This window comes from Onychostoma macrolepis, chromosome 13 (genome assembly GCF_012432095.1).
Source record: "Onychostoma macrolepis isolate SWU-2019 chromosome 13, ASM1243209v1, whole genome shotgun sequence".
Taxonomy (NCBI): domain Eukaryota; kingdom Metazoa; phylum Chordata; class Actinopteri; order Cypriniformes; family Cyprinidae; genus Onychostoma; species Onychostoma macrolepis.
In genome coordinates this window covers 25,004,695-25,021,215 of record NC_081167.1, presented here as the reverse complement: position 1 = coordinate 25,021,215, position 16,521 = coordinate 25,004,695, and the positions used below count along the sequence as shown (strand labels likewise).

The following is a 16,521-nucleotide window of genomic DNA, read 5'->3' as shown; positions in this document are numbered from 1 at the left end:
TACAGAAGGATTTGTGCATCAGCGTAGAGGATTGTGACCTTTGCCATGTATAATTGCATTGTGATTAAGATGCTCTCTTATTCCGTGTGCTAATTAAACTTTGGCTGAACGAGCACACCACTACACCAGCTAGTGGAAGATCATGTGTGAGTCATAATAAGGCTAAGATCTATCTATCTATCTATCTATCTATCTATCTATCTATCTATCTATCTATCTATCTATCTATCTATCTGTCTGTCTGTCTGTCTGTCTGTCTGTCTGTCTGTCTGTCTGTCTGTCTGTCTGTCTGTCTGTCTGTCTGTCTGTCTGTCTGTCTGTCTGTCTGTCTGTCTGTCTGTCTATCGTTATATGGTACATCTATCTGTCTATCTGTCTGTCTGTCTGTCTGTCTGTCTGTCTGTCTGTCGTTATATGGTACATCTATCTATCTATCTATCTATCTGTCTGTCTGTCTGTCTGTCTGTCTGTCTGTCTGTCTGTCTGTCTGTCTGTCTGTCTGTCTGTCGTTATATGGTACATCTATCTATCTATCTATCTATCTATCTGTCTGTCTGTCTGTCTGTCTGTCTGTCTGTCTGTCTGTCTGTCTGTCTGTCTGTCTGTCTGTCTGTCTGTCGTTATATGGTACATCTATCTATCTATCTATCTATCTATCTATCTATCTATCTATCTATCTATCTATCTATCTATCTATCTATCTATCTATCTATCTATCTATCTATCTATCTATCTATCTATCTATCTATCTATCTATCTATCTATCTATAATTCTGTCGTTCTATCTATCTATCTATAATTCTGTCGCTCTATCTATCTCTATAATTCTGTCGCTCTATCTATCTCTATAATTCTGTCGTTCTATCTATCTATCTATCTATCTATCTATCTATCTATCTATCTATCTATCTATCTATCTCTATCTATCTATCTATCTATCTATCTATCTATCTATCTATCTATCTATCTATCTATCTATCTATCTGTCTGTCTGTCTATCTATCTATCTATCATCTATCTATCTATCTATCTATCTATCTATCTATAATTCTGTCGTTCTATCTTTCTATCTATAATTCTGTCGTTCTATCTTTCTATCTATCGCTCTGTGGTACAACTATCTTTCTTTTGTTCTTTTGTTTCTATCTATCCACTCATCTTTCCATCTATCTGAGATGATCAGTATTGTCTCATGCTCAGCTGTACCTCCTCTGTTGGTTCCTGTCCAGAGATGGCCATCACCTCTCCTTCAACCAGACAGCAGAAGGTCACTTCATGGGCTTTCACCTGCAGGTTTTATGAGCCCTATAATTAAAATTGGGGTTAATACTTGAGAGAGTGCTGGCATGCTCAATAACTCTTCCATGACTCGTTGCTGCACTATTGAAGCGCGACGATAGCAGTTACTTTTCTCTGCTCCCACTCCCTGAAGTTTTTAGACTGTGATTTACCTGCAGCTTAGATCTTTATGTCATAGATATCATGCATCTGACACTCCAAATCTTAAAGCTGATGCTCTCCTGTCAGTGAAGGAAAAAATACTTCCCCGTCCCCGTTTAATCTATAGAGACAACTGTATTATAAGGAAGATGTTCTTCAGTTGATTTTCCCAAGTGTAAAGAGTGTCAACACTGTGGTGTTTCAAATTTTGATATGCTGATATTCTCTGTACCAGGACATCGCCACACAGAAGTTTTCCATGCCATCTCCTGTTCGCACTGTCATCACAGCCGACTTTGATAATGACAATGAACTGGAGGTTTTTTTCAACAACATTGCCTACAGAGGACCATCAGCCAACAGACTGTTCAGGTGTGTACTGTACTGATATGCATAGGCTACATCTTAGAGTGTTGCAGAACACATAAAGGAGATATTTAGCAGGATTTTTCATTCACAGATTTTTATTTTTATTTTTCATATTTATTACAGTTCTTCTCAGTCGCTTTGGTGCATTTCTTAGATCAGAAATGAAATTCTCAAAACTACTTGTTCAACCTCCACATCATCTAGTCACTTCTGCATATCATAAAAGCAGTTTCTCATTCTTTTGAACAAATTGCGATTGCTTTGGTACATTCATGCATCTGATTATGTACATTTGTCTGCGGTTTCCTTCATTTTCAGTTGCTAATATCATGTTGCTCAAAATGCATTATATAGTTCTCTGTGCTATAGTCTTTCCCCTCAAAACATCTAGTCATTAGTTCATCATATAAGTCGTTAAATGCAAAATGGTTGATCTAGTTGTCATAAACTCTCAAGCATATTTTCTACACATTTCTATTAGACTTTTTGTAAATTTGCCATGAATTGTGCAAGTGAATCTTGACTTTCACCAATGAAGAGAATATAGATCAACCAATTATAAACCAGTTCTCTTAAATAGCTCAAAGGTGCATCTCATGAACCTTCAATTGGAAAGCTTATAGACAGAGGAGAACACAAGAGTTACAAGTTCTGACAGTGGATGAACATCCAGAAAATGATCAGGGTCAACAGCCGAGATGAAGAAGAGGAGTAAGGACGCATGGTGGAAGGGTACAGAGGCGAAACAGAGGAAGAGGCAGAAGAGGCCAAGGGCAGAGGCGCATATCAGATGAAATAAGGGCCACTGTTGTGGACCATGTTGTCAATCATGTCCTTACAATGGCTGAAGGGTGCAGCTAAGTATCGGGAGATCGATCATATCCTCAATAATTCAAACATTTCGAAACGGTCTCTTTCAATCAATATCCCGCATACAGTAGTGTGTAAATTTGTATTTTTGAAATGGATATACGGCATACATAAAAAGTGCAGCCTTCTGCATTTCAATACAGTAACTGTCATCTAAACTATTGCAATAGTTTATATCAGGTATACTAACAGAGTGCACTGTTATATTGACAACATGACTAAGCATTTTGACTATCTTGTTTGTGACCAATGAGACAAGGACTTTTCATTCTGATGGCACTGATATGTTCATTGACATAAATACTTACTTTTGAGAGATGAACTTCCTGAGCTTTTGCAGGAAATCCATTGTGTGGTGCTGTTTGTACAAATTGTTTTGAGAAATGCACATACTTCTTTGCAAATATTGAGGACGATTTGAGAAATGCACCAAAGTGACCGAGAAAAATATTTTGCTTTTATTTTATAATTGCTTTATAATTGCATTTTAAATGTATATTTTATTTTAATTTTAGTAATTTTGTTTTGTGCTCTTTTAATTTGTATTTTCTGTAATATTTATATTTAGCTTGAATTAATTTTCATTTCAATTTTAGTTTTCTAAATTATTTTCATTTTTTAAATTTTATACAGTTAGTTTAGAGGGTTTTTAATCTAATATTTATATTTTATTTTATTTTAGCTTTAATTGTAATGACGTAAACAATTCTTCTAGTTTTAGTTACCAATAAAAACTGCTGGTCACTATTCACTTCCATTGTATGGAAAAGAACAACTTTCTGATAAAACCTTTGTCCCATACAAGATATCAGTAGGATATAAACAAATTCTATCGTTTTATTAAAAATAACAACAATTAAAAAATGAATGTAACAATTGATTGTATAGTAAACTGTCTCGGATCTTTTTATACATTTATACAATTGCCTACTTGATCAAAATGACCTGTATTATCATTATGTAACAGAGTTATTTCTTTAACATTTACATTGTAAGGTAGGAAATAATTATGGAAACTCTCTCTCTATTTTGGGGATTTGGTGGTAAGCCCAGGCGGCACGACAAGCCAGCAAGTCCAACTGCCAGACCACAAACAAACCCAGTCCAACCACAACTCTACCTGATGGGAAATTCCCCCAACATCCGACCTCACCCGTTACACGATGGCTTTCTAATGAGAAGACTGGATGTAGCATTAAACAGAACATTGTTTTAAATTAGTTTCTAATCCCATACTCAAACAGTCTGGACCTCGGTTCTCAGAAAGCAAAGATTTAAGCTTTTTTATATAAAGAAACTTTTTAGTTAGCATTATTAATCATCAAAATATAAAGTATGAACTTCCAGCCCTAGAAATGTTTTAACTGAATCAATATTGTGGGGGTTTCATGAGCCCGTAAATGAATATCTCCTTTGAGACATGTTGTATAACATGCAGCTGACAAGGTACATTTGTCTTTGACTGTTCCTTTGTGTGGAGCTCTCTCAAGCCAAAAGGCAAAACGAGTAAGTAATTAATCTTTACCATGGCAGAGTTTCTCGGAGAGAACACGGAGATCCACAGATCGAGGAGCTGAACGTCGGGGAGGCCGCCGAACCAGAGGGACGGGGAACCGGTACGAAGGATTTGGCTTGTTCATTCCATTAAAATGTAGGACTGTTTATTTTGTAAATCCATTTCATGAGTTTTACAAATTATAAATTAAGATTTTCCCCTTAAAATAACTTCAAAATGAACCAAAGCTTTTCATTTATTATTATTATTATTATTTTAATTTTTTTTTTTTTTAGTTATGAAGGACTATTAATGGTCTCAACTTCATGTTGTTTCAAAGCATGTCACCACATCACATGCAAAGTACCATACTTGCTTGTCAATCATCCACTGTGCTTAAACTTTTTTTTTTTTTTTTGGGGATAAATTTAAAACTAACTTTAGTTAATACTATGAGAGTCTCCAGTGTGCATCCTCTCTTTTTTTTGACATGGCTAGTGAAAAATGTACACTATTGTTCAAATGTTTGGGGTCATTAAGATTTTTTTAGTTATTTTTATTCAGCATTAAACTGAACATTATATTTCACCTATTTTGAATCCTGAAAAAGGTGTGATGGTTTTCGCAAAATATTTAGCAGTACAACTGTTTTCAAAATTGTTAATAATAAGAAATGTTATTTTGAGCAGCAAATCAGCATATTAGAATGATTTCTGAAGGATCACGTGGCACTGAAGACTGGAATAATGGATGCTGAAAATTCAGCTTTATCATCACAGAAATAAATAACATTTTTAAAATATATTAAAACAGTTGTTTTAAATTGTAATAATATTCACTTTATTGTTTCATGTATTTTTTTTTCCTTTCAAAAACATAAAAAAAAAAACTTACTGACCCCAAACTTTTAGTGTAAATACAGTATTGAACAGTAGTGTATGTTAATTGGGCACACATATGTGACCCTGGACCACAAAACCAGTCTTAAGTGTCAATTTTTCGAACAATATTCAATTTTCCTAAACAATATTTTAGGACAATATTCGGCCGAGATACAACTATTTGAAAATCTGGAATCCGAGAGTCCAAAAAAATCTAAATATTGAGAAAATCGCCTTTAAAGTTGTCCAAATTAAGTTCTTAGCTATGCATATTACCAATCAAAAATTAAGTTTTGAAATATTTACAGTAGGAAATTTACAAAATATCTTCATGGAACATAATCTTCACTTAATGTCCTAAAGATTTTTGCCATAAAAGAAAAATCAATAATTTTGACCCATACAATGTATTTTTGGCTATTGCTACAAATATACCCCAGCGACTTAAGACTGGTTTTGTGGTCCAGTGTCACATATAGTATAGAAATTATGGGTTTTTGGTGTAGATGAACAAACAACTAAACTGTGCTGTGATGGGATGGTTGAGTTTATCTCCAAACCTTAATCCTAGTTATCTCCTCTCTACCACTAGATGGCATTATAAATCCAGGCTTGTGTGTAACTGCATCTTGGGTCATTTACTGACATTTAGAATCGAGTGCAGTCACCACTCAATCTGAATTATCATCATCATCATTAGAAAGCCACTGTATTAATATAGAACTGGTCTAAAGTTAAATATTTTTATTTTTTTATGTATTAAGGTTGAGAACCTGAAACAACATTTGTTACAGCTGTGTCTGAGCAGAATGATCTGTATTTCAGGGGCAGCTGTGACTGATTTTGATGGAGATGGACAGCTGGATCTTCTGGTGACGCACGGGGAAAGTGCAGCTCAACCCATCTCAGTGTATCGAGTCACTCAGGTGAGGACATGTTTTAGACCTGTCAGCCACTTTTAGGCAAAATACTAAAGGTTTCAATGAGAAATAAGCTACTCTTGGTTTTAGTATCAACTTCGTCTCTAATGTTTTTTCCCCCTACAATTCCTTAAGAGAAGTAAAAGTGCGGTATTTACAAATGAACAGAGCTGGGTAGATTACTTACAAACTGTAATCCGTTACTGATTCCAAATTACATGACAAAAAATGTAATTAGTAACGTAATCGTAATTACACAATTTTGGTAATATAATCAGATTACTTTTAGATTACTTTGAGCCATCTCGTTTTTTTCACATTGATTTAAATAGGATAATCTTGTACCATATTGATATAAACATACAAAGAGTGAGAAAATGTATTCAGTTTGTTGTTATTAACAACATGAAGTGCATTACATATTATATTTTGTCAAGGTTTCCCAAACTGAGTTTGTGAAGGAACTGCAAATTAATCAAAACACTTACTGAAAAAATTTATAAAATGAATTAATAAAATCTTTATTTTAAAATCTCAGGGGTACTTCAAATAAAATAAAATAAATATTTGACCACAAAACCAGTCAAAAGGGTCATTTTTTTTTTTAATTGAGATTTTTACATCATCTGAAAGATGAATAAATAAGCTTTGCTAGGATAGGACAATATTTGGACGAGATACGAAATATTTGAAAATCTGGAATCTGAGGGTGCAAAAATAAATAAATAAAATAAATAAATATTGAGAAAATCGCCTTTAAAGCTGTCCAAATGAAGTCCTTAACAATGCATATTACTAATCAAAAATTAGATTTTGATATATTTACGGTAGGAAATTTACAAAATATCTTCATGGAACATGATCTTTACTTGATATCCTAATGATTTTTGGCATAAAAGAAAAATCGATAATTTTGACCCATACAATGTATTGTTGGCTATTGCTACAAATATACCCCAGGGTCACATATTAGGTGAAAGAGGATCAGATGACAAAAAAGTTGGTGAATTTGTGCATTTTAATGTGTTTGAAAGACAAACACCTTCCAAAGTAATACATGGTAAAATAACCGACTGAGTGATAATTCAAATAAAAATGAATGTGCTCATCAGTAGTTGATGCAGTATTGAAACACTTCTTAAACCTGAAATGATTGTTGTAAATCCAGTGGTCAAATGCTGTGTAGCACCTGACTAATGACTAGTCTATGTGTGAATGTCCACAAAACTGTAAGACTTTCTGAATGTATATAAGCAGAAGGCCAATTTAGAAAGGATAATGTAAAAGATGAAAAAGAGGAATTAGGGAGAATGAATAAATTACGAATAAATTACTGCTGTTGTGTAAATAATATGTAATCATGTAATCCATAAAAAAGTAACTGTAGTCTTATTACGAGTATTTTAAAATGTAACTTACTCTAATTACAAGTACTTAATTTTTGGAATCTGATTACGTAATCCAGATTACACGTAATCAGTTACTACCCAGCTCTGCAAATGAGACAATCAGCCGCGGTCATTTGTAACTCGAATGCGTGCTGCTTCCAGTTATTTTACCTGTAGGCCTACAAAAACAGTCCTTTATGCTGCTTGTACTACAAATTGGCATTATATATTACTCTGATTTATTATCATAGTCATAAACAGACTGGTTTGTAGCGCCAATAGTTTTACTATATACTGAACTTTGATGTTCTTCTAGTTATTACTAATGGCAGCTTAATAAATCGGAAGTCTCAAAGAAAATAATACCTCTACGTTGCAAGGATTATTAGAAATAAAACAAAAAAAAAATGATAGAAATACATTATAACATGAATGTGGATAGCATAGATCAGATAATATGGTCTAGGAAGAATTTGAAGAAATATAATTGAGTTCATTTCAAAATCTCATACATTTGGCAAATTATCTTGGAATTATTTCTGAGTGGAAAAAAATCTCCATTTGCTCTTCTTTTAATCTCATTGCTGTCTAGAAGAAAATTAATTAATTAATTGATATAATTTGCAATTTTTAGGCATGCATCATGATAGCTTCAAAACAGTAGGGTGACCATACTTTCTCTTTTCCCAGAATTCAAAATTTCCTAAAATGTCCAGGTTTTGGCTTCATTTTCCTATTGATGTGCTCTCTGCAGTCTTCATATATTACATATACGCATAATTGCATTGCTTTGATCGTTCTCTGTAGATCCACCTTCTCACACACCACTACTGGTTGATTATGTACAATGCCTGAACGCTATTGGTCAAACTACTTTTCAGTCATTACCTTCAGCAAGTATGAAAACAAAGCCGAAAGCCAGACATTGTAGGCAATTCCAGACCAGGGCATGGTCATCCTAAAAAGAGTATTTTGCATTTCTGGTTTAAGTTTAACAACTGAAAGTGTTATTCTGACATGGAGTTTTAAGTTGTTGGTTTCTCATTACAGGGCTCATCTAATAAATGGCTCAGAGTGATTCCACGCACACAGTTTGGGGCTTTTGCTCGTGGGGCAAAGGTGATAGTCTACACCAAGCGAAACGGCCCTCACATGCGCATTATAGATGGAGGATCAGGGTACTTGTGCGAGATGGAGCCAGTGGCTCACTTTGGACTCGGTATGTATTTCTTTCCCACTCTCTTTCCCTAAAAAGCCCAAAAATCTTTGCAGGTAAAATCACATTAAGAAAGGAACATGAAATTGACCAGACCTGTAAAATATCTATTTCATAAGTGCATCCACCGTCTCGGAAATGTTCAGGGTCGCCGAGCAGCGGGACAACAAGCGTTCGCTCTGCTGACTCATTACAGAGAAACAATTATGATGTAACTCCAGGTCATGTTCAGCGGGGGGCTTTGGGTCTCAGTAACATAATCCTCCGCGTGGAGGCCGGTTCCTTGAATATCCTCATAGAGTGAAGGCCCGGAGAGAAGCCTGCAGGTGCAGCAGCCGGTGGCAGCAGACCGGGACCTTTTCCCCATGGGTCGGCCGTGTTACAGATGCTTGGAGGCACATGGTTTCATCTGGGAGCTATCGGACAGATTTGTGGCAGGAATAGGCTGCCAGCTGGAAGCTCAGATTGTTCTGAATGTGCTGTGAAAAACAAAACGATAGCCATCAGTGGTCACAGGATCACCCTGAGGACTCGTAAATATGTGCGTACGTGTTCAGGCCTCTCATCGATGTTTCTTTCAGTAAGAGTGTTTGCAAATTGATGTAAAATATCTGCTCTACAAAATAAATCCATAGTACAGTTTATGTTGTCAGATTATGGAAGTCGATTTTTTAAATTTTTTTTTTTTAACACCCGTTTTTAACACATTTTTATCTCACAATTGCAGCTTTATTTCTTGAAATGGTGACTTTGTCCTAATATCTAACAATGGTACCTTATATCTCACAAGTGCATCTTTATTTCTCACAGTAGGCGACTATACATTTCACATTTGTGAGTTTATATCTCATGGTGCGACTTTAGTTTTTAATAAAATTCTCAGTCATGTTTCAGATTAAACGGGGTGCAACATATTTGCTTAGTGACCTACGGTCATGGCCAAAAATATCGGCACCCTTGGTAAATATGATCAAAGATGGCTGTGAAAATTAATCTGCATTGTTAATCCTTTTGATCTTTTATTTAAAAAATCACAGAAATCTAACATTTCATTAGATAATAAGAATTTAAAATGGCGGGAAATATCATTATGAAATAAATATTTTTTTCTCAAATACATGTTGGACACAATTATTGGCACCCCTAGAAATTCTAATGAGTAAAATATCTCTGAAGTATATTCCCATTCATATTCACAATTTTTAGCACTCCAGGGTGATTATGAACATGAAATTATCCAGCCATGGCTTCCTGTTTCACAGAAATATAAATAGGAGGGAAAACAAAGCCCTTAATCATCCATCACAATGAGAAAAATCAAAGAATATATTTCTGATGTGCAGCAAAAGATAATTGAGCTTCACAAATTAGTGAAGTGGCTTTAAGAAAAGAGCTAGAGCATTGAAAATTCCCATTTCCACCATCAGGGCAATAATTAAGAATTTCCAATCAACATAAAATGTTACGAAACTGCCTGGAAGAGGATGTGTGTTTATATTGTCCTAATGCATGGTGAGAAGGAGAGTTTGCATGGCTAAAGACTCTCCAAGGACCACAGCTGGAGAATTGCAAAAAAATAGTTGAGTCTCGGGGTCAGAAAACCTTATAAAAAATTGTCAAACACCACCTATATCACCACAAGTTGTTTGGGAGGGTTTCAAGAAAAATTCTCCTAGCTCATCCAAAAACAAACTCCAGCATATTCAGTTATCAGACACGACTGGAACTTCAAATGGGACAGGCTTCTATGGTCTGATTATAATGGGCCATGTTTGGATCTTCCAACCGTACAATAATCCAAACACAAACCTCATGGGTCACTGGGCACAAAACCAAGCTTCTGCTGGCCATTCCAGTCCTCTGACTTGAACCCTATAGAAAATGAGTGGGGTGAACTGAAGAGAAGAAGCACCAACATTGAGCTGGGAATCTAAAGGGTCTGGAGTGATTCTGGATGAAGGAATGGTCTCTGATCTCTTGTCAGGTGTTCTCTAACCTCATCAGGCATTATAGGAGAAAATTTAGAGCTGTTAAACTGGCAAATGGAGGTTTCAAAAAGTATTGAATAAAAGGGTGCCATTAATTGTGGCCAATGTGGCCATGACTGTAATTAGTTAAATAGAGCAGAATCTTAATTCTTCAAAATTCAGACTTTCAGATTTAGTTTTTTTTATGTTTAAATTAATAAATTATATATATATATATTTAAAAATTTTTGATTTTTCAGACTAAAAATACCTTTATACACCTCAACAGAAAAAAAATAGTTAATTGTTTATTTGTTTAATTTTTTTATTAATATTTTTTTATATTTTGTGTATTTTGACTTCTCTGACAAAAAACAGATGTGATGGTAAAATCTTAATAAAAAACAAACAAACAAACAAACAAACAAACAAACAAACAAACAAACAAACAAACAAACAAACAAAACAAAACAAAAAATATATATACACATATATATATATATATATATATATATATATATTAAAAATAATATATAAAAATATATTATTTAAAAAAAAATTGTTAGTGTATTAGGGTACTTTTGTTAGTGAATATTATCAGTATTACATGCAGTTACCTAAACCCTGCAATCATCAATCATTTTCCACATGCTGAATTTGAAGATTGCCTTTATTAAATAAAAACCAGACAGATTCTCAGTTGTCCTCTCCAACTAAACTGCATCTTTCAGTAACCGCTGGTGAAATGTCATGCTTTTTGTCTCGCGAGGCACCTGAGCCAGCCTTGGTCCTGCCAGGAGCCCTGTGGATCTGTTTACCTAAGAAATGTCGCTTTAATTAAGAACTGGGAAGGCAGTCAGCTTCTCTCCTGCTTGACCAAAGGCTATAATGGAAAGAAAGTCTAGCGCCCACCCTGTCCTTCCTCATTTGAACTCCTTTGAAGTTCTGCCTTCCTCCTCCACCACATTCATTTCCAATGGATGATCTCTCTGTTCATGATCACTGCGACTGTCTCCTCTAACGGCCGTGTTAATTACTGTCCTCGCCGTCTGTGAGAAAGTGTCTCTGACAATCAGATTGAAGGTAGTAAATGGATGCTTCTGTAAACCTTCTTAAATGAAGTGCTTTCCAACCACCATGCCATTTATATGGCTCCTTATTTCAGCCACCGAACAACAGACAGATTTCATCGGTCTGGCATATGAGAACCTCATTGCTTTAATGCCTCAGTGACTGCTATGCCAGAAACTCTCTGGCCTGTGAACCCCACACACCGGCAGTCATGAGAAACCGGTTCTGCCGACATCAAATGAGACGTGTTCAGGCCTCGCTGCTCACGACGCTGCCCACAGCTTAGACTGAACGCATTCTTGTGCATTTGTTTAAGAGTCTATGTGGTCTGTGCCAAACCAGAGCCTATTCCAACCTGGCTTTTGCCGAGAAACTTCTTGGGAGGGCCCTTTCTCCAGAATAGTATTTTTCCATGGGGAGCTGTACATTAAGAAAATAAATCATTCATTATGTCTCCTAAGCCTGAGGGGAAGTTATAAAGATGGACTGTTCATGAAGTACTGAAAGGATTGCTGCTTTGCCGCCCTGACAGGGAAAGATGTGGCCACCAGTGTGGAAGTGTTCTGGCCAGATGGACGTTCTGTGGCGAGAGCTCTGGAGCCCAGCGATATGAACAAAGTGATGGAGATCTATTACCCTGAGAACGAGGAAGAGGCGACCCAAGTGGTGGAGATCGAGGTACTTACCCTACCTGTCATACTCATGTGTTCTTCTTTATTTGAGGGGTTTAACTGTTGTACAAATGCTCTTTCTTTTCACAGTGTGGACCAGGATTTGAGGTCAATGAAAATGGCCGTTGCACTGGTAAGTTTTTTTGAGCGACATGACCTTTAACTTCCCATAGGCCTAAATCCCATAAACGTATGCACACACACAAACACACGTTTGTTTTTGTGAAAAGTGGGGACATCCCATAGGTGTAATGGTTTTTATACTGTACAAACTGTATGTGCTATTGCCCTACACCAAGTAGAATTCCATGTTGTCAACACTGCTTACATTAGTTGAATGTAAGTAATGTAACTAACAAATCTACATAGTGTAACTAAACATAAGTTATCTGTATTATTACGTGTGACGTTACCGAGGCGCCATTTTGAAGGTATCGTTGCATTGAGCAGTGAACTGAAAGTGTACAGAGCCATACAGTAAAGACGGATTAAATCGTCATATTGGAGAAACAGATGCAAACCAAGTAGATATGGTACTGAGATAATCTCAGCAAAAAATTTTAGGAACCGTAATTTATATAATTTGTCATTGATGATTAAAAATTAACTCTGTCTGATCCATACCTGACAAACAACAAAATCATATAATTTAATATAAAATGTCCCTTAAACGTCTTGGAAATAGTAGCGTTGTACACCACAGAACAAGTTCACACAGAAAAACTCACTCTCTCACACTCTTTATTATATTTACTTTATCATACTTTCTGTCGTGCATTTTCGGTCTCTCCCACGCGCATGTTCGCTCTCTTTCGGACGCATTTTCGGTCTCTCTCGCGCACTGTCGCTCTCTCTCCGTGTTCGCTTCACTTTTGTCCAGTACGGCGCCTCATAGTAAACTACTGTGTGAACGAGATATTTCGAGACTCACACCTGTAAAGTAAATGCGGTTGTCAATCCCAAAAACTGACAGTGTGTATGTAGCTATATGAGTTTGGGGTTTAGGAGTGACTTCTTTGTTCCATGCACACATTCAGTATAAAGATATCTAAAAGTTTTCACTCCCACAAAAAAATGTGGTTGTCACTTCTTAAACTTTGCATGTTTGTTCCACTCCTCTTCATTGTCTAGACCAAGACGAGTGCACACAGTTTCCGTCCGTCTGTCCCTCTGAGCGACCCGTCTGCACCAACACCTACGGGAGCTTCAAGTGCCGTGCAAACAAGAGGTGTAACCAGGGATACGAGCCTAATGACGAAGGGACAGCATGTGTAGGTGAGTTGAGACTAAAGCCAGATGATTAGGGTGGATTGACGCAATAAGGAGCCCCTGAGAAAAGCTGTTTGCCCTCACTTCACAAAGGTAGAGTTTCACTTTTGAGCTTTGGGGCAATAATTTGTCAAACTGTGCTCAGATTTGCAAAGATACCAAAGTTAGCAAGTCAGAAATTTAAATATGAACTCAAACATTTCTCACTTCCAAGACCAAATGATGCTAATTAATTAATTGTATATTCTTATTTTACATCAACTATTTTCTAATATCTTTCTATTTATTTCTCCCAATTCATTTTTAAAAAACAAAAAGTAAGAAAAAGCACGCACATCAATCTCAAATGGGTGCTCGACTAAAAAACAAGTAGAAAAATTTTAAATGTAAAGTTGGCAACACCAAAGCTCCAAAAGTATCAAAAATGTATTTAAAAAACTTATGCATAGCGTGTGACGTTTTGAGCAGGCAGGCTCTTCATCAGACCAAAGTGTTTTAAATAAATTTTTGATACTTTTGGAGCTTTGATGTTGCCGACTTGAAATTTGTGAATACACTGTAAAAAAAAAAAAAAAAAAAAAAACTCTTTAATGTAGGATTTTTCAGAAATAATTGTCACAGAATTTACGGTCACACTTTATATTAGGTGGCCTTAACTACTATGTACTTGCATCAAAAAATAAGTACAATGTACTTATTGTATTGCAAAACACATTTGCTGCTATTGATTTGGGATACGGGTAAGGTTAGAGACAGGTTTGGTGGTATGGGTAGGTTTAAGGGTGGGTTAAGGTGTAAGGGATGGGTCAACAGTGTAATTATGAATGTAATTACATAAATTAATTACAGATGTAACTACATATAGGTATTTTTAAAAATATAAGTACAATGTAAAACATGTACAGTGGGTACGGAAAGTATTCAGATCCCCTTAAATTTTTCACTCTTTGTTATATTGCAGCCATTTGCTAAAATCATTTGTTAATTTTTTTTCCTCAATGTACACACAGCACCCCATATTGACAGAAAAACACAGAATTGTTGACATTTTTGCAGATTTATTAAAAAAGAAAAACTGAAATATCACATGGTCCTAAGTATTCAGACCCTTTGCTCAGTATTTAGTAGAAGCACCCTTTTGATCTAATACAGCCATGAGTCTTTTTGGGAAAGATGCAACAAGTTTTTCACACCTGGATTTGGGGATCCTCTGCCATTCCTCCTTGCAGATCCTCTCCAGTTCTGTCAGGTTGGATGGTAAACGTTGGTGGACAGCCATTTTTAGGTCTCTCCAGAGATGCTCAATTGGGTTTAAGTCAGGGCTCTGGCTGGGCCATTCAAGAACAGTCACGGAGTTGTTGTGAAGCCACTCCTTCGTTATTTTAGCTGTGTGCTTAGGGTCATTGTCTTGTTGGAAGGTAAACCTTCGGCCCAGTCAGAGGTCCTGAGCACTCTGGAGAAGGATTTCGTCCAGGATATCCCTGTACTTGGCCGCATTCATCTTTCCCTCGATTGCAACCAGTCATCCTGTCCCTGCAGCTGAAAAACACCCCCACAGCATGATGCTGCCACCACCATGCTTCACTGTTGGGACTGTATTGAACAGGTGATGAGCAGTGCCTGGTTTTCTCCACACATACCGCTTAGAATTAAGGCCAAAAAGTTATATCTTGGTCTCATCAGACCAGAGAATCTTATTTCTCACCACCTTGGAGTCCTCCATGCGGGCTTCCATGTGTCTTGCACTGAGGAGATGCTTCCGTCGGGCCACTCTGCCATAAAGCCCCGACTGGTGGAGGGCTGCAGTGATGGTTGACTTTCTACAACTTTCTCCCATCTCCCGACTGCATCTCTGGAGTTCAGCCACAGTGATCTTTGGGTTCTTCTTTACCTCTCTCACCAAGGCTCTTCTCCCCCGATAGCTCAGTTTGGCCGGACGGCCAGCTCTAGGAAGGGTTGTGGTCGTCCCAAACGTCTTCCATTTAAGGATTATGGAGGCCACTGTGCTCTTAGGAACCTTAAGTGCAGCAGAAATTTTTTTTGTAACCTTGGCCAGATCTGTGCCTTGCCACAATTCTGTCTCTGAGCTCTTCAGGCAGTTCCTTTGACCTCATGATTCTCATTTGCTCTGACATGCACTGTGAGCTGTAAGGTCTTATATAGACAGGTGTGTCCTAATCAAGTCAAATCAGTATAATCAAACACAGCTGGACTCAAATGAAGGTGTACAACCATCTCAAGGATGATCAGAAGAAATGGACAGCACCTGAGTTAAATATATGAGCAAAGGGTCTGAATACTTAGGACCATGTGATATTTCAGTTTTTCTTTTTTAATAAATCTGCAAAAATGTCAACAATTCTGTGTTTTTCTGTCAATATGGGGTGCTGTGTGTACATTAATGAGAAAAAAAAAAAAAGAACTTAAATGATTTTAGCAAATGGCTGCAATATAACAAAGAGTGAAACATTTAAGGGGGTCTGAATACTTTCCGTACCCACAATAAGTGCATTGTACCAAATTATTAATTTAAATGTAAATATACAGTAGTTAAGGCCACCTAATATAAAGTGGGACCGAATTTACTACTAATAATTACAAAGATACAGTAAGTAACACACTGAATTATATGTGAAATGTTGAAGTTATTTTTATTTAATCATACTTAACTTTCTTATGCTTGTGTACTACAATAGTTTTCATTTGAGTCTTGGTTGTTGCTTCAGCAGGTTGTGTTATTTATTTGTTTGTTATGATCATGACCATGAGATCTCAAAAATGTGTCAGAACTGTGCTCAGATATATAAAAGGTACCAAAGATTGCAAGTCAGAAATTTCATTATGAACTGAAACATTTGTCACTTCCAAGACCAAATGCAAAGTGAGTTTACAACTCTATATTCTTATTTCACATCAACTATTGTGTAATATGTCATTCTGTTTTCATTTCTCCCAATGATTGCT

General features: G+C 36.3%; 1 protein-coding gene across 5 annotated transcripts in view; it reads left to right on the top strand.

Annotated features, from left to right (window-relative positions):
- Positions 1-16,521, top strand: part of crtac1b (cartilage acidic protein 1b) — a 91,145-nt gene that overhangs the window by 13,805 nt on the left and 60,819 nt on the right. For 4 of the 5 annotated variants that reach the window (XM_058796412.1, XM_058796413.1, XM_058796411.1 and 1 more), the window contains exons 8-14: positions 1,676-1,812; positions 4,213-4,295; positions 5,881-5,981; positions 8,414-8,582; positions 12,150-12,295; positions 12,379-12,421; positions 13,420-13,563. In XM_058796412.1, the coding sequence (XP_058652395.1) occupies positions 1,676-1,812; positions 4,213-4,295; positions 5,881-5,981; positions 8,414-8,582; positions 12,150-12,295; positions 12,379-12,421; positions 13,420-13,563 (823 nt within the window). Of the gene's footprint in view, positions 1-1,675; positions 1,813-4,212; positions 4,296-5,880; positions 5,982-8,413; positions 8,583-8,698; positions 9,081-12,149; positions 12,296-12,378; positions 12,422-13,419; positions 13,564-16,521 lie in introns of those variants that run through there. The other variant, XM_058796414.1, reaches the window with a different exon arrangement.